Here is a 19,334-nt window from a genome sequence, read left to right as displayed (position 1 = left end):
AAAAAAAAAATGAATGCCGCTAGGATCGAACCCTAGCCGCCCGCGTGGCAGGCGAGCACGCTGCCAACTCGACAACGCGCCAATTTTGAAATTATAATTTCATTAGTAGTATATATTCAATACATTGAATAATTTTTTTCACTTGAAACTCCATAAGATGTGGCTTCCCTCTTCCGCTCGTTCTACAGTCCGCTAAATTTCAGTTAAACAAATAAAAAACAAAAAGCATTCATACCGCAGAAAATAAAATTCACCCCGTCGACTTGATGAACACCCCCGCATTGCATATGGTGGGGTCCCTCTCTTGGGGTGCAGTACTACGATGCCGCTGGGGTTACTCAACCCCCCAGGACTGATGAACTCCTGGAGGGGCTTATAGGTGGCGACACTCCAAAAATTCCCCCTTTTTAAAAAAAAATCATCCATTGCCTCCATTGCTAATTGCATCAACCATCTTGTAAAACGGAAATAATTATTGCGCCATCGGTTTGTATTTAAAAAAATGATTAAAAGATTTTCCTCCACTCTTAAACCATCGATGAATAAATGAAAAATAAAAAAAAACTCCACAAAATAATTAACGAGTGAAAAATACGAATAGTCCACAACGAAAATTAAGATGCGTTTGTTTATTATTAATCTTACGTAATATTATTTTAAAGTTCTTAATTATAATATTGCATATATTGATCGTAATATAATTATAATATAGAAATGTATACAGATTAGATACAATTTTTCACTTTTATCTTCATATTGTATAGACGTTTTATCCATTCTCTCTCGTTTCACGTATTTTTCTTTATAAATCGATTGGTATTTTCATGAATTTATTTAAAAATTCAATTTCTCCATTCACTCAATGTTATTTTAGCCCCAAAACAACATCTATTGAACCTTGAACGTCGCTATAATCCACTTCAACTCGTGTCCAGGGCAAATCAGTCGTATTATTATATATGTTTTGAACACAATCTTTTTAAATATGACGTTAGGAAAATTACGGTATTTCATTTACTCTGGCCGCGGCACGTTCTCAATTCTATGCAAAATATGGAGGATAATAAATTATCTCACTCTATTGAGTTACGTCCCCCCCATTTATCCTCATTTTTTTCTATGTATAAACAATTATTCTCCCCTACAAAATCAAGATGAAAGTAACATTTCAATTCATGAAGACAAGATAAGAGTACATTGTGAATTGATGGTATTATTTACAAAAGTGTGATTGTGTGTATTTGCTAGATAAAAAAATACAGACTATCTCAACTGCCAAAATGAACTCTGTACTATTACTTATTTTCTTTATTTATTTACCAAATAATTGTACAAATTCGTGTGATTATTTATCGTAGGATTTAACTTGAGAATATATCGTAGAACTCTATCCACTCGAGCTTCCTCAATTTAACTCAGTTAATTTCGTTTGAGTTCTCAGTGAAATCATAAAACCAAAGAAAAATATATATATTCATGGAAGAGATGTTTTGGTGTAACTGGTGGAGGGATTTAAAAAGTTTACCCGTTACAATTAGCTTGGAACATGTCTCGGCCAGCACTTAGTCTATGTAAATGTATACATTTCTGTTGTTTGCTAATTGGCTTAAATACTCAGTATTTTTGTGACAACTGTTGAATGACCACTTTTTCTTCATCTTCATTAGTCAGTTTTGTTTTATTTATCTCTCTCATTTGTCTATTCGTAATTGTTTTTTTGGTAATTGTCACGATTTTACGTGAGAGTCTCTCAATAATTTAGGAATCATCGAAGTCAAGGAACAATTCATCGTCAATTTTAAACTTAAATCCCGCGAAATGGTGATTTCATTCACTAGAAATTAACTCTGAGATTAAAATACTCTGAAAAACCGATAAAAAAACATTCAGTGCAATTCTGTACCCAAAAATCAACTGCCATGTCTCAACAAGAATTTTCATTCTCCCCTCATATATTTTTTCTCCTTAAATAACAAGTGGTTGTTTTATGCATATAATACAGTACATTTTCTCGGCAGTTTATCTATTTCAGTGTGAGATTTATCATAGTTTAAATATTCTCTATCTATTCATTGTTTTCTTTTTGTAAAATTACACGTTTATCAGTCTGCGACACTAATATTGCATCTTTTGAAAAGGGGATGTACAGTCAAGCCCTCTTCCAATGTGTGTAAAAATAATTATAATTTTATTGCTATTTATTTTTTTTTTTTCAACGTTTTTTTTTCCCTTTTCGTCACCTCGTGCGTGAGAAATAGCATCAATAGATAGACATTTTTAAAGTGCAGAATTTTTGGGCACAAAATTCAGTGAAGAATGATAAATCGAATCAAGTGATAATTAATTAATCAATCAATCAATCAAATCAATTAATCAATTATTACCAATAGAATTCTGGTATTTTGGAGATAATCAATTAATATTTCTCCATGACATCTCCAATTGGCTCCACAACTTTGCAAAAACCTCGGAATTTTCCCAGCGATAATGAAACCATAAAATCATTTCAGATTATTTATAATGAGCCCCTGAAAAGCCACGAGTATCCAGAAACGGGTGATAAATGCATGCATGAGGAAAGGAATTCGACGATAAGTCTGGAGGGATGAGGAATACAAGGTAACACCTAAATCGGGGATTCCCATTAAATTTAATCTGCACCAGTGGATCAAAATATCAGCGCAGAGTCCTATTCGATTTGTATAAAAATATACAAATTATCTTAAAAAATTCTGCAACGTAATCACCGCACAAGTTATTGAAAGAAAACGCTCAGTTATACCCAGATTTATTTCACACCTCTGTCCTGCCACACGTCAGCGTTTCACCAGAAATTTATTTAATCATGTACAATAACACTTCATGGTTCATCAACTCAAGACGAATTTGTTGATTTTAGGGCAAGATGTTCCCCCTGCGAGTGCCTATCACCATAATTTATCAATGTTCAACAAAATAAGGGACACTTATCACCTCGAAACGATTGTAATTGAACAAATACATCATTACTTTTCACTCGATAGATGCAATGATAAATTTTCATGCCCCAATGAAAAATAAAACCTGGATATTTCAGAAAGATTACCTATCGCGTACAACTCCCCATTTGTTTGTTCAATTCCAACCGTCCGAGCAAAATTATCTTGACGAACGTGATAAATGTCGTGAGCTCCCCTTTTTTTTTAAATCCATCACTCGAATCACGGAAGTATAGTTGATTAAATGGAACGACGAATTCAAGAGAATAAAAAAAGGAGAAAAAAACCACAATAATAATTAACAGTAGAAATCAATGATGATGTGTGTTGAAAACAATTGCATGCGATACGCGTGTATTGAATTTTTTTTTGTCAATTTTTTTTTATTTAATTGTAAAGTACCTAGGTTCCTCTCTTTCGCGTATGATTATACCATTCTTGATGAATCTTACATGTATACGTTTTTTTTTTAACTTTCTTATTAATGCATTTTTTTGTTTTTCTTTTTCTTCGTGTTTATGTATAAATATGTATTGTTAAGCCGCGCAAAGCCCGTTTGTTTAGAGTCCTTATTCAGCAACAAACAGACGTTTGCATCTGGCATTACGCCCTCACACACATTACCCACACACTCACAAAATATTCCATTCATCCATTACCAATTTATTCAGTTGTCTCATTCCAAAACTCACTCTTCCAGAATTTTTTCTTTATCCAAGTAAATAAAAGAGTCGAGTTTCACACGTTTTAATCAATTATTTATCTCCATTACTTTAATAGTTAAAAGCTAAACCCTAAAGCTGCACTCTTGTTTTATTTTATATCATTCACCTAGGTGTATTGTACAAATAACTAGCATTCAATGCGTCTGTCTCATGACAATTATTTGCTAAAAACCATTACATTCGTGACATCGTGTATAAAACTCTATCGGAGTACATGGTTACATTGTTATATATATAATTCTTTTTATTTATCCAATAATAGTAGTTATCACTTTTTTTTTTGCTCTCTAGGCCACACAATAACTGATGCCATTTCATTTGTGGTTTATTCGTTTATTATAACTTGATCTCATTGAATTTTTCATGGTTTTTACTTAATGGATACCGACTAAACGTGATTTTTAAAGTGTCTGTTTTGTTAATCGGGCGGGGCCCGAGAGGCCAGTTGGGTTCATCCTCACTAGGCCGTTCAATCCTCCCCCTGGTTTTTCCATCGTATTTATACATGCTCCACGTCACGCCCAACGTCGGGGCCTTCGTCACATTGTTAAAATGAGAAAAAAAAAAAAATATCTATCAATACCGTCTCCACCCAATCCCTTCTCCCCTAAAAAACAAAAACCAATTTCCAACTCATTCAAGTCATTCCATGAATCATTGTCGATGCACCTCGAGTCTGTTCGAGGCTTACCATTGTCATATCTATTGTAAACAATCATCAAGATTGATCTACATGTCTCGTCAATAGTCTTCACCATGAAGATCAACGTTTATTATTTTCTAAACATGTTACCAAAGAATTTGTTGAATTTTCATGTTGAATTTGTCACCCTTTCCCTTTCCTATTCGAAAAATTGAAATGCCAGTTGTACGGATAATTAATGAAAAATTAATTTCAGTGTATAGCAACTGGACTCTGTTGTACACAAACACCAACCATTGGACTGTCCTCGCGTTCAGGATCTCTCTGTTTGCTCGTTGCAACCGACGTTGGTTGTCTCACAATACCATGGGCATCATTGCCCGTATAACTGTAGTTGTAATAATTTTGTTGTGGTATCATAGGTGATGTCATCATGGCTGGTAAATGCCCCATACCAGGGAGAATGAGGCTGTTGTAAGTGCCAAGAGAGCTTATCCGTGAATTGTCCATTGACTGTATGGACGTCGGGGCTGAGGTTGTTGGCACCTCAGTGGCTGGTGTTGATGGATAACATGTCATATTAACACGACGATTACCACATTGACGTGGTGATGATTCACAATCCATCGGCTGATAGCCACCAGGTAGGCTTGGCACTTGCATCAAGCTGCTACTACTGCCACTACCCTGCCCTGACATTGTTACCAGTCCTGTGGACATTTCAATTATTATCTTTAATCAGTCGATGACACTCACATCGCAACATGCACTTCATATCATTAAATCAATTTATTTCAATAATAAGAAGAAATAAAAGACTAATTGCTAGACAATAGTTCACCCACTAAGACCTCTAATTTTTTATTTGCACTGCCAGAACATTCATCTTCATATTAATTTATTTATATAATTTATTTATCTCAAGATTTCCACTCTGATTTCTATTTTATTTATCCATTTACATAAAATTTCTGGCAGTGCAGGTAAGATTCAAGAGCGAAGAGGTAAACGGTGAGTCGGGGTGAAACGTTTTCGAGGAATATCTCTGAATCTAGAAGAGATGGCGAATTTTTTGTAAAGACTTCATTCATAGAATGGCACGAGTACTGCAAAAATCCTTTTTACAAAAATTTCGCTATCTCTGATAAATTCTGAGATATTCGGGGAAAACGCGGTTGTTAGGAAAATCGACTTATTACCCCTTACATTTTCGCTGCTGAATATTATGTAATGGTGAGGGGGGAGGGGGTTAGGGGTAGGGGGCTACGAAGAAATTAATTTCTAATGTTCTACAGAGGGCTGGGGAACTGGCAGGCATTTGGATCCATCGTAGAGTCTCCTAACACCCTTCCTCGTTTCATGATCTATTTTTTCATCACTCTATAGTCCAGAAAACATTATTAGATGCACAATAACTTGTCATTGTAATTTCAATTGTTATAATCGTGCTTTACGTGCAGTAATGGAAGAATGTTAATGGTAAAATAAGTGCTATTGATATATTTTCAATGATGATTAAATTGACAAGAATCTCAAACATGAAGAAGGACATTTGAGTTGATGTAATTAAAATGGAGAAACCTGGGAAACGCACGTGAAGCGTCAAGGTGATGCTTGACGCTGCACTTTGTGGATTTTATTAATAACAAATTGAATATTCCGAGGGTAAGATTCGATGGCACGTGTACAGCGGCACAAGGCAAATTGCTAATAGCATGCGGATGTTTATTCCTCGTTGATTATTCATATTCTTCGGTAATAACTCATTAACAAAACGATGGACTCACTACAAATAAAATGTACGAACTGACTGACACAGATGCATTACATCATTCGACACTGGAATACCTTCGGCTTGATTGAAACAATTCGCTGAATTATTTTCCAAAAAAAAAATTAATCAATCAACACGATGTGGAGGGGAAAATATCATCAAGGGGAAAATATTCCAGGCCATCCAAATATTTAAAATAATCATTTAAAATCAAATATAAAAACTGAGGCCACGGCTTTTGCATTGGGAAATGTAATTTATGAATTTATGAGGTGAAAATTATCATCGAGACACGGAAAAATGAAGGCCAGAGCCACGGGCTAAATAAATACGTTCCATGGCTCTGTGCAATATTTTATGGAAGAAAGTAAAATAAATAAAAAATATAACAGATATTGTTATTCATTATTCAATACAGACAAGCAAGGCTTCGCTCATTGCAATCCGAGGCCACGGGACACATCATTTTTATTTGAAATAAATATGCTGGATGGGGTTGTTAGATTGTTCAATTTGAATTGACACGTTATTTTTTATTGTTTTTTGATAGGATTTGTTTGTTAGAGAGAAACTTACTTATGTTAGTAAGTAAGATTAGGGTTGGGGGCCTAGGACAGGTCGTCGCCGCCCCGCGGATACGACAGTCATCGAGCCACGTACTGTCCCCCCATCATATCTACGGGCAACAACAAGTATTTGGTTTAGTTTTGTGCAGAAACTAAGCGATAACGGTAATTAACAATCGTTAACACTTTAATTTATCGCATATTTCTACAGTTATTTCAATTATCAGCACCATCTTCCAACGATTCAATAAATAATTATCTAAAATTCCACTGCATCTTTAGTCAGCCAAAGATCGTTCACAATAAATCCCTAATTTATGTTTAACTCTTTTATTTAACAGTCAGCCTCGCCTGCGTGTCCCTGACATCAACGGTGAAAGAATATTTATTTGAAGAGAAAAAAAAATGAGAATAAAATTAAAAAGATCCAGAAAAATATTATCTTACTTTCTGCACAAATCAAAACTCCTAAAATTCTGAAAATCTCTGAACAATGTGTCCTCAACAGTCACAACACTCGGTCATCGATCGTCTCTCGAGGCTGATCCTAAAAATTCAGGTGCCTTTTTGTTTCACAATAACATTAACTCATAACTCATTAACAATACTAAAATCTGGATATTCACTGGTTTCTTCTGAAAACACCAGAAACACCTGACGCGCAATATTTTGAAGCTAGATCGTACGACAAGTGTAAATAAATATATAAAAAACGAAACTATAATGATTAAAACTGAAGATGAATGATGAAAATCAAGCGGCACAAATATACATATTAAACCATTAATTTAATCTACACTCGTAATAGTAAATATTAAAAAATGTTTTAAATCGTTGGATTCGCTGAATTTCGAGCCTAGAGTCGACGTTAGTGATCTCAATACACAAAATGTCATCACTCGATTGATTACCGGTTGAAATCTCCTCTGAATATCAACAAATTCACATGATCATCGTCTTTGGCGATACACACGTTGATTCGACAAAAATTCAAAATATCGACTAATTAATTACAAAGTGATTAGTCATGATAATGGAATATAACTCACCACTGTCCTGGCTCATAGCAACCACCGCTGGACTCGTATTAGCACTATTGGCAGCAGCAATATTTGTGTTGGTCCCCTCATCGGCCGTTCTCTTGAAAAAATTGTGCTGTAACGCGTAAAAAGGCGTCACCCTCGTCTTCGGATCAAAATCCAACATTCTAAGTATAAGATCCTTGAACTTGAGGTAGTCGGATATTGAGTGGCCTGGTTCATTTAACCTTCTACCACCTGGACCACCACTCTCAACTCCCAGTATATCGTGCAGTCTTCGGGAACCAGGGGATTTGTACTTTTTACCGTCCTTGGATTTTTTCAGTACGTAAGAACCGTCCGTTGGGAGTTTGTCAAAGTACTTCCGCGCTTTGTGCGCTTGGTCCAATATGTGCTTCGGTGGCATACCCAGCACCTCCACTATTTTATTCATCTGATCGACCTAATCATCAAAGAGATCATTTATTTAACATTCACATTGATTATCGACGACTGGGAATTGTCTCTGGGACTCTCTATCCACTTGGGAAATTCTTATTTCGAAATGTTAGATTGATTTTTTTTTATTAATCGATATTTAATGAAGCTCTCTACCTCGAGTTATTCAGTACTTCCACTATTTTATTCATGTGATCGACCTCATCATGAAAGAGATCATTAATTACTCATCCGCATTGATTCTCGACGACAGGGAGTTATAGTTGGGATTTTCACTTCGCTGGGGGATTGCTGATTTTATTGGAAATGTTTAACAAATGTTTGAGGAATCTATGTGAAAGGAATTTCATTATTTTTACGAGAAAGAGTGAACAATTCCGGACAAAAGTCTTTTAACAATTTAGTTTTTCACATCAATTGACATTTAATAAAACTGTAACACTCGATTTATTGTGCAGGAGTACTCGAAATTCTCAACTTGATTTTTCGGAAATCTACGGAGGAATCCGAGACACACAATCAGTGGGTTAAAATTATCAAGATAAGAGATAACACTATCAGTCGAGAGAAATCTAGAATTTGAATACTTTGAATTCCGAATAAAAATTCTCAACCGTCTCGCGTATTTTCTATCGTTCCAAAAAATTTCCCAAAAAATCAGAGACAATTGTAAAACCAATGAAAAATTAAATGAAAATTCCTAGAAATTCTTACCTCGTTAGCCCCGCTGAAGAGAGGTTCCCCTGTATGCATTTCCACTAGAATACACCCCAAACTCCACATGTCTATCGCCAGATCATAAGGAATACCGAGTAAAACCTCGGGTGATCGATAAAACCTAGATTGTATATATTGGTATATCTGAAAGACGAAAAATCCATCATATAAAAAATTTTTGCAATAAAAGCAATCATAATAATCGATAATTCTTAATTTACAAGTAAAAACAAATAAACTAGTGATTATTCCAATAGCAATTGAATATTTAATTTGCAATAAAATGATCTATTGGATTTGGATTGTTAATAATACATTGTTAATAACAAATTACCCTCTGTCCTAGCTGACACGAACTCCCAAAATCGACGATCTTGATCGCACTCCTCTTAGGATTGCAAAGAAGAATATTCTCTGGCTTCAGATCACAGTGAATGATGTTCAATTCCGGTGTGGACAGGAACAGGAGGGCAGTACACAGTTGTTGCGCAAATTTTCTCGTGAGGTTCAATGACACCCCACGGAAATTCGTATTTCTAAGTAGGTCGTAGAGGTTATAAGACAGTAGCTCGAACACCAGACACAAATGATTTCGCCACATAAAGTGCCTTTTCAGTTTAACTGCAGAGTGAATGATAAAAAAAAAGGATGTACGTCAGTTGAAGAATACGAGTCAGACATTTTAATTATGAGTTTTAATTGATGGGTGGTGGGATGTTACTCACCTATATAATACTTGTTGTCGGTATCCGCTCTATTCATCATTTCTAATAACCTAACTTCGATTTGCGCTTGGTTGAGGAAGGGTTTTTTATTCTTGATGATTTTTATTGCTACCTGTGCCTGCTCCTCGTGGTCAAATGCTTTCACTACTTGGCCGAAGCTACCTTTACCTGTTGATTAGATTAATTAGATTAGATTTCATTAATTCATTCATTACATCTTCCCAACATAATTAACAACATTAATAATCACTTTTGTCCCATTTTTTTTTCAAATTGATAAAATTTATTCAGAGATGATCAATTAAAAGAAATAAATTTATATGATCATCGCATGTCCCAATTTTTAGTGTTTTGATTATAAAAGTCTGTCTTAATGATTTTTAAGGAAAACCTAGGACTCACCTATTAACGAATCAATCTCATATCGATCCAAAAACTTTTCACCATTCTTGATGATGTAGTCGTGGTTGTCGTCGTCCCATCCGTCGTTGTAGAGTTTTCTCTCCTTCTTGTGCGATCCATCCTCACCCTGCATCTGTTGCGCTCTCCTCTTCTTCTTCGCATAGTAAACCTGAAGTCAAAAAAATAATCATTACGCTATTTTATGGACTGACTACAGTTTTATTTGGTAATAAATTAGCATCAGTATCACTAATAATAATTAATTATTCTGAGTATCAAATTTTTTGCACGCAGAATCCACAGTTCTGTTTAATTGAAGTTTAATTCATTAATTAATCAATTAATTATATGGATATGGATGATGAGAATGATTGGACACCGAGTTCTCATAAATTCCATGACGATTTTTAATTGGTAAAAATCTTGGGGGAGCTAATACTAGTCAGCAGAGCTTCAACCCTCCCAATTTCCTATTGAGATTCAATAAATAAATAAATAAATAAATTATGTGGATATGGATGATTATAATGATTTGATTTGGGTTGGAAAAATGGCGAACGATTAGACACTGAATTCTCATGAATTCCATGACGATGTTTAATTGGTAAAAATCTTGGAGGAGCTAATACTAGAGTCAACAGAGCTTCAACCCTCCCAAGTGTTTATCCTCAACCCCAAGTGTAATCCATCTTTCTTTCCGTTACACCCATCGTCCCTCGCTGAAATAACGAAAGGGTTGATAAGGAGGGAGGACGCTGGTACGAAAGAGCCTGGGGTTAAAAAAAAGAGGGAGAAAAAAGGGAGTTAAGTGCTATTACCCCTTGTAAGTGATCATTACTACCCCCTTTTTACCCCTCCACCCACTGTGATGAATCGTGAATCCTCTATTCGCTCACAAAATTACCCGCGCTTTCTTCTCAAAGTACCATGTGATTCGATAAATGCTGTGCAGTCACCTCTCTATGACCTGATAGCCATCCCCTCTCGAAACCCTGGAATTACCGGTACAGAGACTAAAAATGAGGGAGAGTGGAGAGAAAAAAAAAATAGGGATGGTGTGAGGGCGCAGAATCCGATCTTTGGGTTTTTCGGGGGTGAAAGATCGATAACAATGCCACCACGTGAAAATCATGCTTTCTCGGATTCTGGGGGTGGATATTTTTTTGTCGACATTTTACCACCCCTTTCTCCTTATTTAAGAACAAATTGTAAAGAGTGGGAATTTTGAGTTTAAGGGAGAGTTCGAGGAGTCATTTTATTTTTTTAAATAATCAGTTAATGTTTAATAAATTCTCATTTTTTCAGATTTAAATGGAAATTCAATAAAAAAATTGATCGTCCCACAAAAATCTTTAAAAATTCGAAGGATTCAGATAAAAATCTGGAAAAATTCTGGGAAAATTGAAATTTCGGGAGACCTTTCCTCCAATTACTTAAATTGATCATTAACCAATGATCAATCAATGGAGATAAACAAATAAGTCATTGTTGATATCGAATTTTCCGTTGTAGAACCGAATTAATTAATCATTGATATCTTCTCGGATTTTTTATTGTTTTCATTCGTCTGATTGTTCTATGAATTTAGGATAGATCTACGTGATGCAACCAGCAGCATTAACTCAAGAGAAAACCATCAATGGCACTTGCTGTTTATAAATACCATACGCACAAGGTTTTACTGAAAATCACACGGAAGGACATGACCTACCCCAACAACCAGTCTCTCTCCGTTTCACGTGACCCGTTTGGCCCCATTTCCCAACATCCGATAATACCAGTACCTAATGTTTTTACTTCGCAATTTTTTCACGTGTCATCCTCATGGATAAAACGAATAAAATTCAATGAAGCTGGAAAAAATAATGAGCAAGAAGAATAATAAGCTAATTGCGTCAATTAAGTGATAACAATTGATCAACGCAATAACAACGTGAGCTAATAAATTCCCCGACATTTTTTTTGGCAAGAGATTTTTCATAATTATATTAGTTGAATACCAGATATTTCGTGGAAATTATTAATTTAACATCGGCAATTGTTTATTTACGAAATTGGAAATAGTATTGAATAATCGAGGGTTTAATTAATCGTTTTATAATTCAATATGAAAAATAATGGAAACCATAAATTGGGAGTAAAAAATGAGTGTTATAAAATTATGAGATAATATAAAAGTGAAGACAATGAAATGTTATGATGAGTATCAGTACGATAAAGAAAAGTTGTCGCCATAAAATTAAAGGGATTGCCAGTAAAATTGTAAGAATAATCAAACAATTACCAAAAAATAATGGTATTTTCATATGAATAAAAATGAGAGAGTGAAAAATGGTCTGAATGAACTGGTGATTTCTCATCTCGAGCCCCTGAATTTTTACTTGTCAATTGGGAAAAGGGGGTAAATGGCAGTTGGTGAGGGTTGTTCTCCCCGAAAGTACCCCATGTGCACATTATTCCCATCGACGAGACCGAGTGAGATAAAGGGAGAAAAGGAAAGAAGAGGCGAATCGCGCTGGTGGAGCTGCTCTCTCCTGGTGCTAGACCGATTCTCCACTCGTTTCTGTTGCTATGCGCCAGAGAGAACTCCCAAAAGTCCACCCCAGGGACACCATCACTTAAATACATTTATTTTATATTTTAATACTTCATCCTTGTAGGAATTATAAATGAGGATGAGATGAAAATGTTGATGCTGATATTAAACAAAGAAGACATTTGTAATAAAAAAAAATAAATTGAAATTCAACATTATCTCATTTATTTAAAACCACAGCAACAATTAAATCATTAAATTCAGGAGAAATGGTAAATACTCAAAACGTTATATCAACGAATTTTATATATTTGAAATTTTTTAAATGTCTTTGTTGTAATTGTTTGAATAAATTGAAAAAGTTTGTGACACCTGTGAAATGATTCTTTTGCTGTATAAATAAATAAATGAATGAATAAGTTGATAAAAAATTAATGAATCCAATGAATTATCACTGCTGGAAAAATCTAATGGTCAATGAATTTTCTGTTTTAATTAAAGACAAATGGAAAAATATTCAGCATTAAATTTTGTTCGTTTGAATCGTGATTGTTCGTTTGAATTCTTGAAACCGGCGAGCCAGACGATAAAAAAAAAAGAACCGATAGGAGGTAGAGGATGCAGTGGACCAGTCTGTATAGATGCACACAACGAGAAACCCTCGACTTGTATTTTCTTGTGAGTTTGTCGCCTTGTCGAGGGACTGGTCGAGCTATTTTAGTGATTCAGGCTGTCAGACTGGATGACGAAATGGCCACGTCACCATACGAGGCCGTTATTAATCTGTGCAATGGTTTTTTTAACTTGCAGCATTAGAGTGAGATGAGTTTCATCTGGCAAGTGAGAGATATTCTGGAAAACGATGGAGACAGGGGGGGAGATGTAAACGTGAGAAAGAATGAAAGAGGATGGAGAAGTGAAACGATCCAGGAAAGTCATGAATGAGAGCCACGCGAGAAAGAAATACAAGAGCCAGGGGCCGTTTCGCGACCTTCCACCAGTGCGCCTTTTATTTTCTTCTCCATTCTTTCGTATTCAGTCTTTTTCAGGGAATAAACAGTGGTAAAGAGTAACACAGGGTTTTTTAGATTGTGGGGGGGCTGGGGAGAGATTTTTTTTTTTTGGGGGAAACCCCAGTGAAATGGATGTGGAGTTCATTCAGGTTTTCTTTTCAGTCAGAGTCTGAGAAGACATTGACATTCTGGGATTAATTGATTGGAGTGTTAATGATTTTATCATTCACCTTCTCCTCCCCTTCCTCCCCTTCCACCCCTTCCTCCCCTTCCACCCCTTTCTCCCCTTCCTCCCCCTCCTCACCCCTTGTGCAGGGAAAATCAAATCGTTGAGAATTTTTTTAATCATTAATTTTTATATCATTGAATTTAATCTCTGGAAGACTCGAGAAGATACAGCACTGAAGATTTTCTAGTGATTAATTAAAATTGTCATTCTTCGAACCTCTCAATTCCCTATTACTTTTAATCGTCTATTTTAAACGCTCGATCGATAGAATTCTATTTCGACCACGAAGAGGTAAAACGGTCCTATCGAAAATGACGAAATTCACTCGAACTGTTTCACTTATTCATGACTAACTAGTAACTCATCTAGAAAAATTCCTTAGAGAAAACCGGAAATAGAGAATATCTCCAAAAGTAATGGAGATAATCATATTAATGTCGATACCTTTTTTGTGGAGCTAATCGAGATCTACAAAAAATGTTACAACCTAAATTTTGCTATCTCCCCTGTACTCCAAGATATTCCCAAAAAATTCAAGATATTCCCCGAAAGTCCCTGATTTTTTGGATTTACGACTGATTATGGGGAGTAAATCCTTTCAATTGGAGAATTTTAATTTTTTTTTAGAGGATTCCACTAGTGGTACGTCCCTGAATCTCTTCTGAGTCACCTGACACAAGCCTAACGGTCAATGGAAAGTTTTTTTTACCAGTAAAACCTGCGAACTGGGCAGAAAGGTATCAGAAATCCGAGGTATAATCTGTGTACAGGATTTTTTTTTTTGAGGCTTTCGTGCTGATAGAATGAGCCGAGATTAATTCTTTCGTCGGGGGCTAAATTACGGGGTAACACTGGTGCCGACAGTTTAGCGTAATTACCACTGGTACGTAGGTGGGAAAATACCAGCGGTGAGGCAGGTTTAAGCCGTTTTTCCGAGGGGCTATTCACTGGTGAAATCGGGGTGTCACGTCTCGATGAAATTATTTCATAAATCGCGGTGAAATGGAATGTGATCCCATTAAATCCTATCAAATTATCTGAAATCGTTGAGGTCATGTGATTTCATCGATTCGCGTGATTGAATATGAAATCATTTGAAATCGGATGAGATCATATGAAATCGGATGAAAATCATATGAAATCGAATGTATTCTCATCAAATCACCTGAAATCGGATGAAATCATATGAAATTAAATAGCATCGAATACAATTCCATGAAATCATCTGAAATCATGAGATTTCATGGATTTGGTATGATTGCATATGAAATCATTTGAAATCGGATGAAATCATATGAAATCATTTGAAATCGGATAAAATCATATGAAATCGGATGAAAATCATATGAAATCGAATGTATTCCCATCAAATCACCTGAAATCGGATGAAATCATATGAAATTAAATAACATCGAATACAATTCCATGAAATCATCAGAAATCGTTGAAATCATGAGGTTTCATGGATTTCGTATGATTACATATGAAATCATTTGAAGTCGGATGAAATCATATGAAATTAAATAACATCGAATACAATTCCATGAAATCATCAGAAATCATTGAAATCATGAGATTTCATGGATTTCGTATGATTGCATATGAAATAATTTGAAATCGGATGAGATTGAATGCAATCAAATCATGAAATTTCATCGATTCGTGTGATTGCATATGAAATCATGCGAAATCATGAAATTTTTCTTTGAGATCATGAGATCATGAGATTTAATTTCATTTAATTTCATGTGATTGCATATAAAATCATTCAAAATCATATGAAATCGTTCGAAATCATGAAATCCTCCAAATGCAATCATTTAAATGATCTCATTACCCCACAGGAATGTCTGAAATCTTAAATCATGGTGTCAGGGAATTTCATAGTGAATAGCCCCGCATTTTTCTCTCTTCACCTTTCATCAATCCTTTTTCCGAGGTCGAGGGATTATGACATTTGTAAATGTCTTCATCGAAAGGTACCAGGGTCAAATGCAATTATTGACGATGTCCTGGTATTGACGATGACCAATGGAATTGTTTGGCCGAATCGACGTTTAAAAGTGTTCATTTTTTTTTTCGAAAGTTTGACATTCCCACCAGCGAATAGAATCGAATGAACCCAACAGCCCAATCCCACCTCGTTACATCCATTATTCCTCTCATGCACACCCGTTACACATTCTCTAGGTACTTTTTTTTTATCTTTGGAGATCCGGATTTAATTTCATTTCACCGACCATTTTGTTAGACCAAAAGAAAATTGTCGATTTTGGTGAACCACACACTGATCACCCTATCGTCTGAAGTCTATTTCCAGGGGATTTGTCGAATCGACAAGTCGAGTGGTGTAGATTGGGGGGAGGGGAATGGTGAAGGGAATCAGAGCTAGCTGGTATGTGTGGGTGGATGAATGGGTGGATGGGTGGATGGGTGGGTGGTTGGGTGGTTGGGTGGTTACATGTAATATGCCAAGTTGAATTTGAAATGCTGCAAGAGGCGCCAAGAATCGAATTCTCTCCCTCTTCGAAAACCAATAAAATCAGTCTTTCTCACCTTCTTATCCCAAAAAGTGGTTTCCGTACTAGGGAAAACAATGGACAACCAAGAGTTGAAGCAGTTTAGCATATATACGAGTGGTGGAAACTGTCTCGTCTCATTCTCACAACGGAGAGAACCGCTATAAAGCCAACCCCATACCACCCACCCATTCACCATTCCAGGAGCTTTTCAAGGAGTTCGAAAAATCACTACGTCACTTCCAAAGTATCAATACTTCTTCGTCTCATCTAGTATTTCGTTTCGCTTCTTCTCCATCCTTTTTATTCTTATTTTTAAACCCGTCCCACCCCATTCTACCCCGCGCCCCTTTCTTTATTTCTTTTTTTTTGTATCTATTTTCTTTTATCTCTCGCCCTCTTCATCGCGCACCTCTCCACCGGGTTTTCACTTCCGTCTTATACTGTTTTCCGGTTCTTTGACTAAGTTTTTCACTTTTTTGTGGAAAAATTTCACCTTTTTGAGACGATAACTTCCATTTGAAAGAAAGACGAGCATCCGGGGTTCGACAGGGAGATGTACCCTGGGAAATTTATTAATTCCATTGTTGTTAGATTATATTAAATATTGGGATTAATATCAATGCATAAGTCATTAGGGATTGAATTAATTTCAGTATGAATCTGACAGAAAATATGATAAATTCCCAGGAGAGTGACGTTGAATCGAATTTAGGAAATAAATCGTTATTAGAATTTAAGAAATCGAGACAGCCATCAGGTTTTCACCGAGAGGCAGATGAGAATACCACAAGTCCATTGAATTTTCAGCTGTACATGAATATTCAGAAACAAAGTGACATAAATTATCAATTATCCCTTGAATTTTCATGTCAATATTAATATTCATATCATCCGAGTGCATTTTATTAATTTAATTCAAGATTCAATTTTTTGTTCATTAATTAAATACTCCCACACTCCCTAATTGTTTAAACTTTCTCTTTCAATTATTATATAAAACCGCCAAGGCCATGTGTCAATATCTATATATCCTCATATATACATATATACGACACATGAGCTCTTTAAAAAATCTAGACGTCAAATTTAAAACAATTAATAATATAAACAAAAATTAAAGTTTCATTTAAAAAGTAATAGATTGAATTTAATTACCGAAATCTCATTTTTATATAAAAAATTGAATTCATTTGAATATTTCACATAAAAATTAAATTTCATTAACACAATCAAAATGTTTCATTTAAATTATTGATAATTAAAATTAATTATAGCATAGAGATAATTCCTGAGCAATATTTGGATTATTTCTGGGATTGGAGTGGTGGGTGGAGGGATGAGGGATGCGAGGGGGTGGTAGGTTTAGGGTGGATAGAGCATTCATGGATGAAGGGACTATGAGACTGGCATGGCACCTGACCAAGCATCATGGACAACAGAGGATTCCCCGACGTCGAATGTTGGCTGTTTCATACCGATCCCCATCCTGGGAATGCATCCACCACAAGCCTCCAATACCGTTTGGATCACGCACATTTTTCCACCCACCCCATCTCGATTTGTGCAGCCATACGAAGTCTCATCAATTATTTCCTCCCCTCCATCATTTACTTTTCATTCTTTTTCCAGTCGCCGACTACATTGAGATTTCTCTACGTGAGTTTTCCCTGAGCACGGTCTTGTGTTTGAGAGGAAAAAAAAAAAGAAATGGGGGAGGGGGAAAAAAATATTCAAGAAAATAATAAAAGAAACTGGAGAAACGAGAAATCGCTGGGTCCAGCTGAGAGGGGGTGGGAGTTACCTAGTGTGTGCACTTGAGGAAAGAAATGAGAAAACGGTTTTCGCGTGCCTTCCAGGCAAAGAATAATGGCTGTACCGACGATACCATATCCCAGGGATCTTTCTCTCTTCGTCTGTCTTCTCATTGGGTGAACGATATCCCCAGTCGTTTAATCGCGACGCAGTTATCGTTACCATTCAGACTCGAGTGTCTTCTTCGGGGACTGGATCACCATCAAACGTCCAGACATGGAGATAAATACCTGGGGAATGGGGAGACATTTTTTCGGAGGTAAATCCACTCGATTATTGCTGGGAGGAATTTATCTCGTTATTGTAAACCATAATTAATGAATAAAAAAAATTAATTTTGTTTTTTTGAATTTAAATCATATATATCTATTTTTTTTTATTGTTCTAAAAAAATAAATGGTAGATGAAACTTTAATTTTATCATTTTATGTAAACTATAATTTAAGAAAATGTTCATTTGAATTCATTTAAAAAGACTTCAGCCTCAATGTCATCTAAATTTCCAATGATCAGAATTTGATTTGAATGAAATTTCAATGGAGAACGTTCTCGAAATTTCAATTTCACCCGACTATCTCGAATCTTCAACGAATACTTTTACCAATCAGTCAAGATCAGCGAATTATAATATCTACCCCTGAGAATATTTTTCAGGCAGAACGATACCTGATTCATTGAAATCCTGAGATATTCGTTGGAGATGGTTGGAGTTGTGGTTTCTCATTACGTATTCTCGTGATTTTATTTTTACAAGATAAAAATTGGTGTAAGTGAAAAGGTGGGAGATGTACCGTTGTATCACGGTTTTGGTCGCGGGTAATTTAGTTCGCGTGACGTCGCCAGTACTGTGCCAGTAGTCTGGTACGTGTGTCGTTTATACGTTGGGTGGCGCCAACTCGCCTCCCTTTCGCCATCATAACTTCCTGACTATATTTTCTCCTCACCTCCACCATCCCCCTTGCCTCCCCTTCGCCATCCCCTTGCCGTCCCCTCGCCGCCCTTCTGCCGTCATACCACCATTATTCCCTCATGATCTGATCAATCTGCTGGCCACCCCCTCCCAACGGTAATAAACAATATTAATAACCGACTCCTCCGAGTGAGACCTGATTGAATTTCCGTGGAAAAATAATAATCCAATGAATAATAAATATTTCGAGAAAAAACTACAAACGATTTTTATTTTCTACCCGCACTGGGAAAAGAAATTTTTA

At 35.8% G+C, this 19,334-nt stretch overlaps 1 protein-coding gene and 1 long non-coding RNA gene across 4 annotated transcripts in view; one reads left to right on the top strand and one right to left on the bottom strand.

Moving 5' to 3' along the window:
* The first annotated feature begins 434 nt into the window (after positions 1-434).
* LOC105264126 (uncharacterized) lies at positions 435-4,261 on the top strand. Its single transcript, XR_891965.1, has 2 exons — positions 435-486; positions 2,511-4,261. It is a non-coding gene; the product is annotated as an uncharacterized lncRNA (long non-coding RNA).
* mnb (minibrain) overlaps positions 3,650-19,334 on the bottom strand; it is a 38,237-nt gene continuing 22,552 nt past the window's right edge. For all 3 annotated transcript variants that reach the window (XM_011300778.1, XM_011300779.1, XM_011300780.1), the window contains 6 exons: positions 10,009-10,177; positions 9,607-9,774; positions 9,216-9,502; positions 8,879-9,025; positions 7,736-8,168; positions 3,650-5,056 (listed from right to left, as the gene is read on the bottom strand). In XM_011300778.1, the coding sequence (XP_011299080.1) occupies positions 4,599-5,056; positions 7,736-8,168; positions 8,879-9,025; positions 9,216-9,502; positions 9,607-9,774; positions 10,009-10,177 (1,662 nt within the window). In that variant the 3' untranslated portion in view covers positions 3,650-4,598. The remainder of the gene's footprint in view (positions 5,057-7,735; positions 8,169-8,878; positions 9,026-9,215; positions 9,503-9,606; positions 9,775-10,008; positions 10,178-19,334) is intronic.

The sequence above is a fragment of the Fopius arisanus genome, unplaced genomic scaffold (genome assembly GCF_000806365.1).
Source record: "Fopius arisanus strain USDA-PBARC FA_bdor unplaced genomic scaffold, ASM80636v1 scaffold00019, whole genome shotgun sequence".
NCBI lineage: Eukaryota > Metazoa > Arthropoda > Insecta > Hymenoptera > Braconidae > Fopius > Fopius arisanus.
The sequence above is the reverse complement of the archived record's forward strand: the minus strand, read 5'-3'. Positions and strand labels throughout refer to the sequence as shown.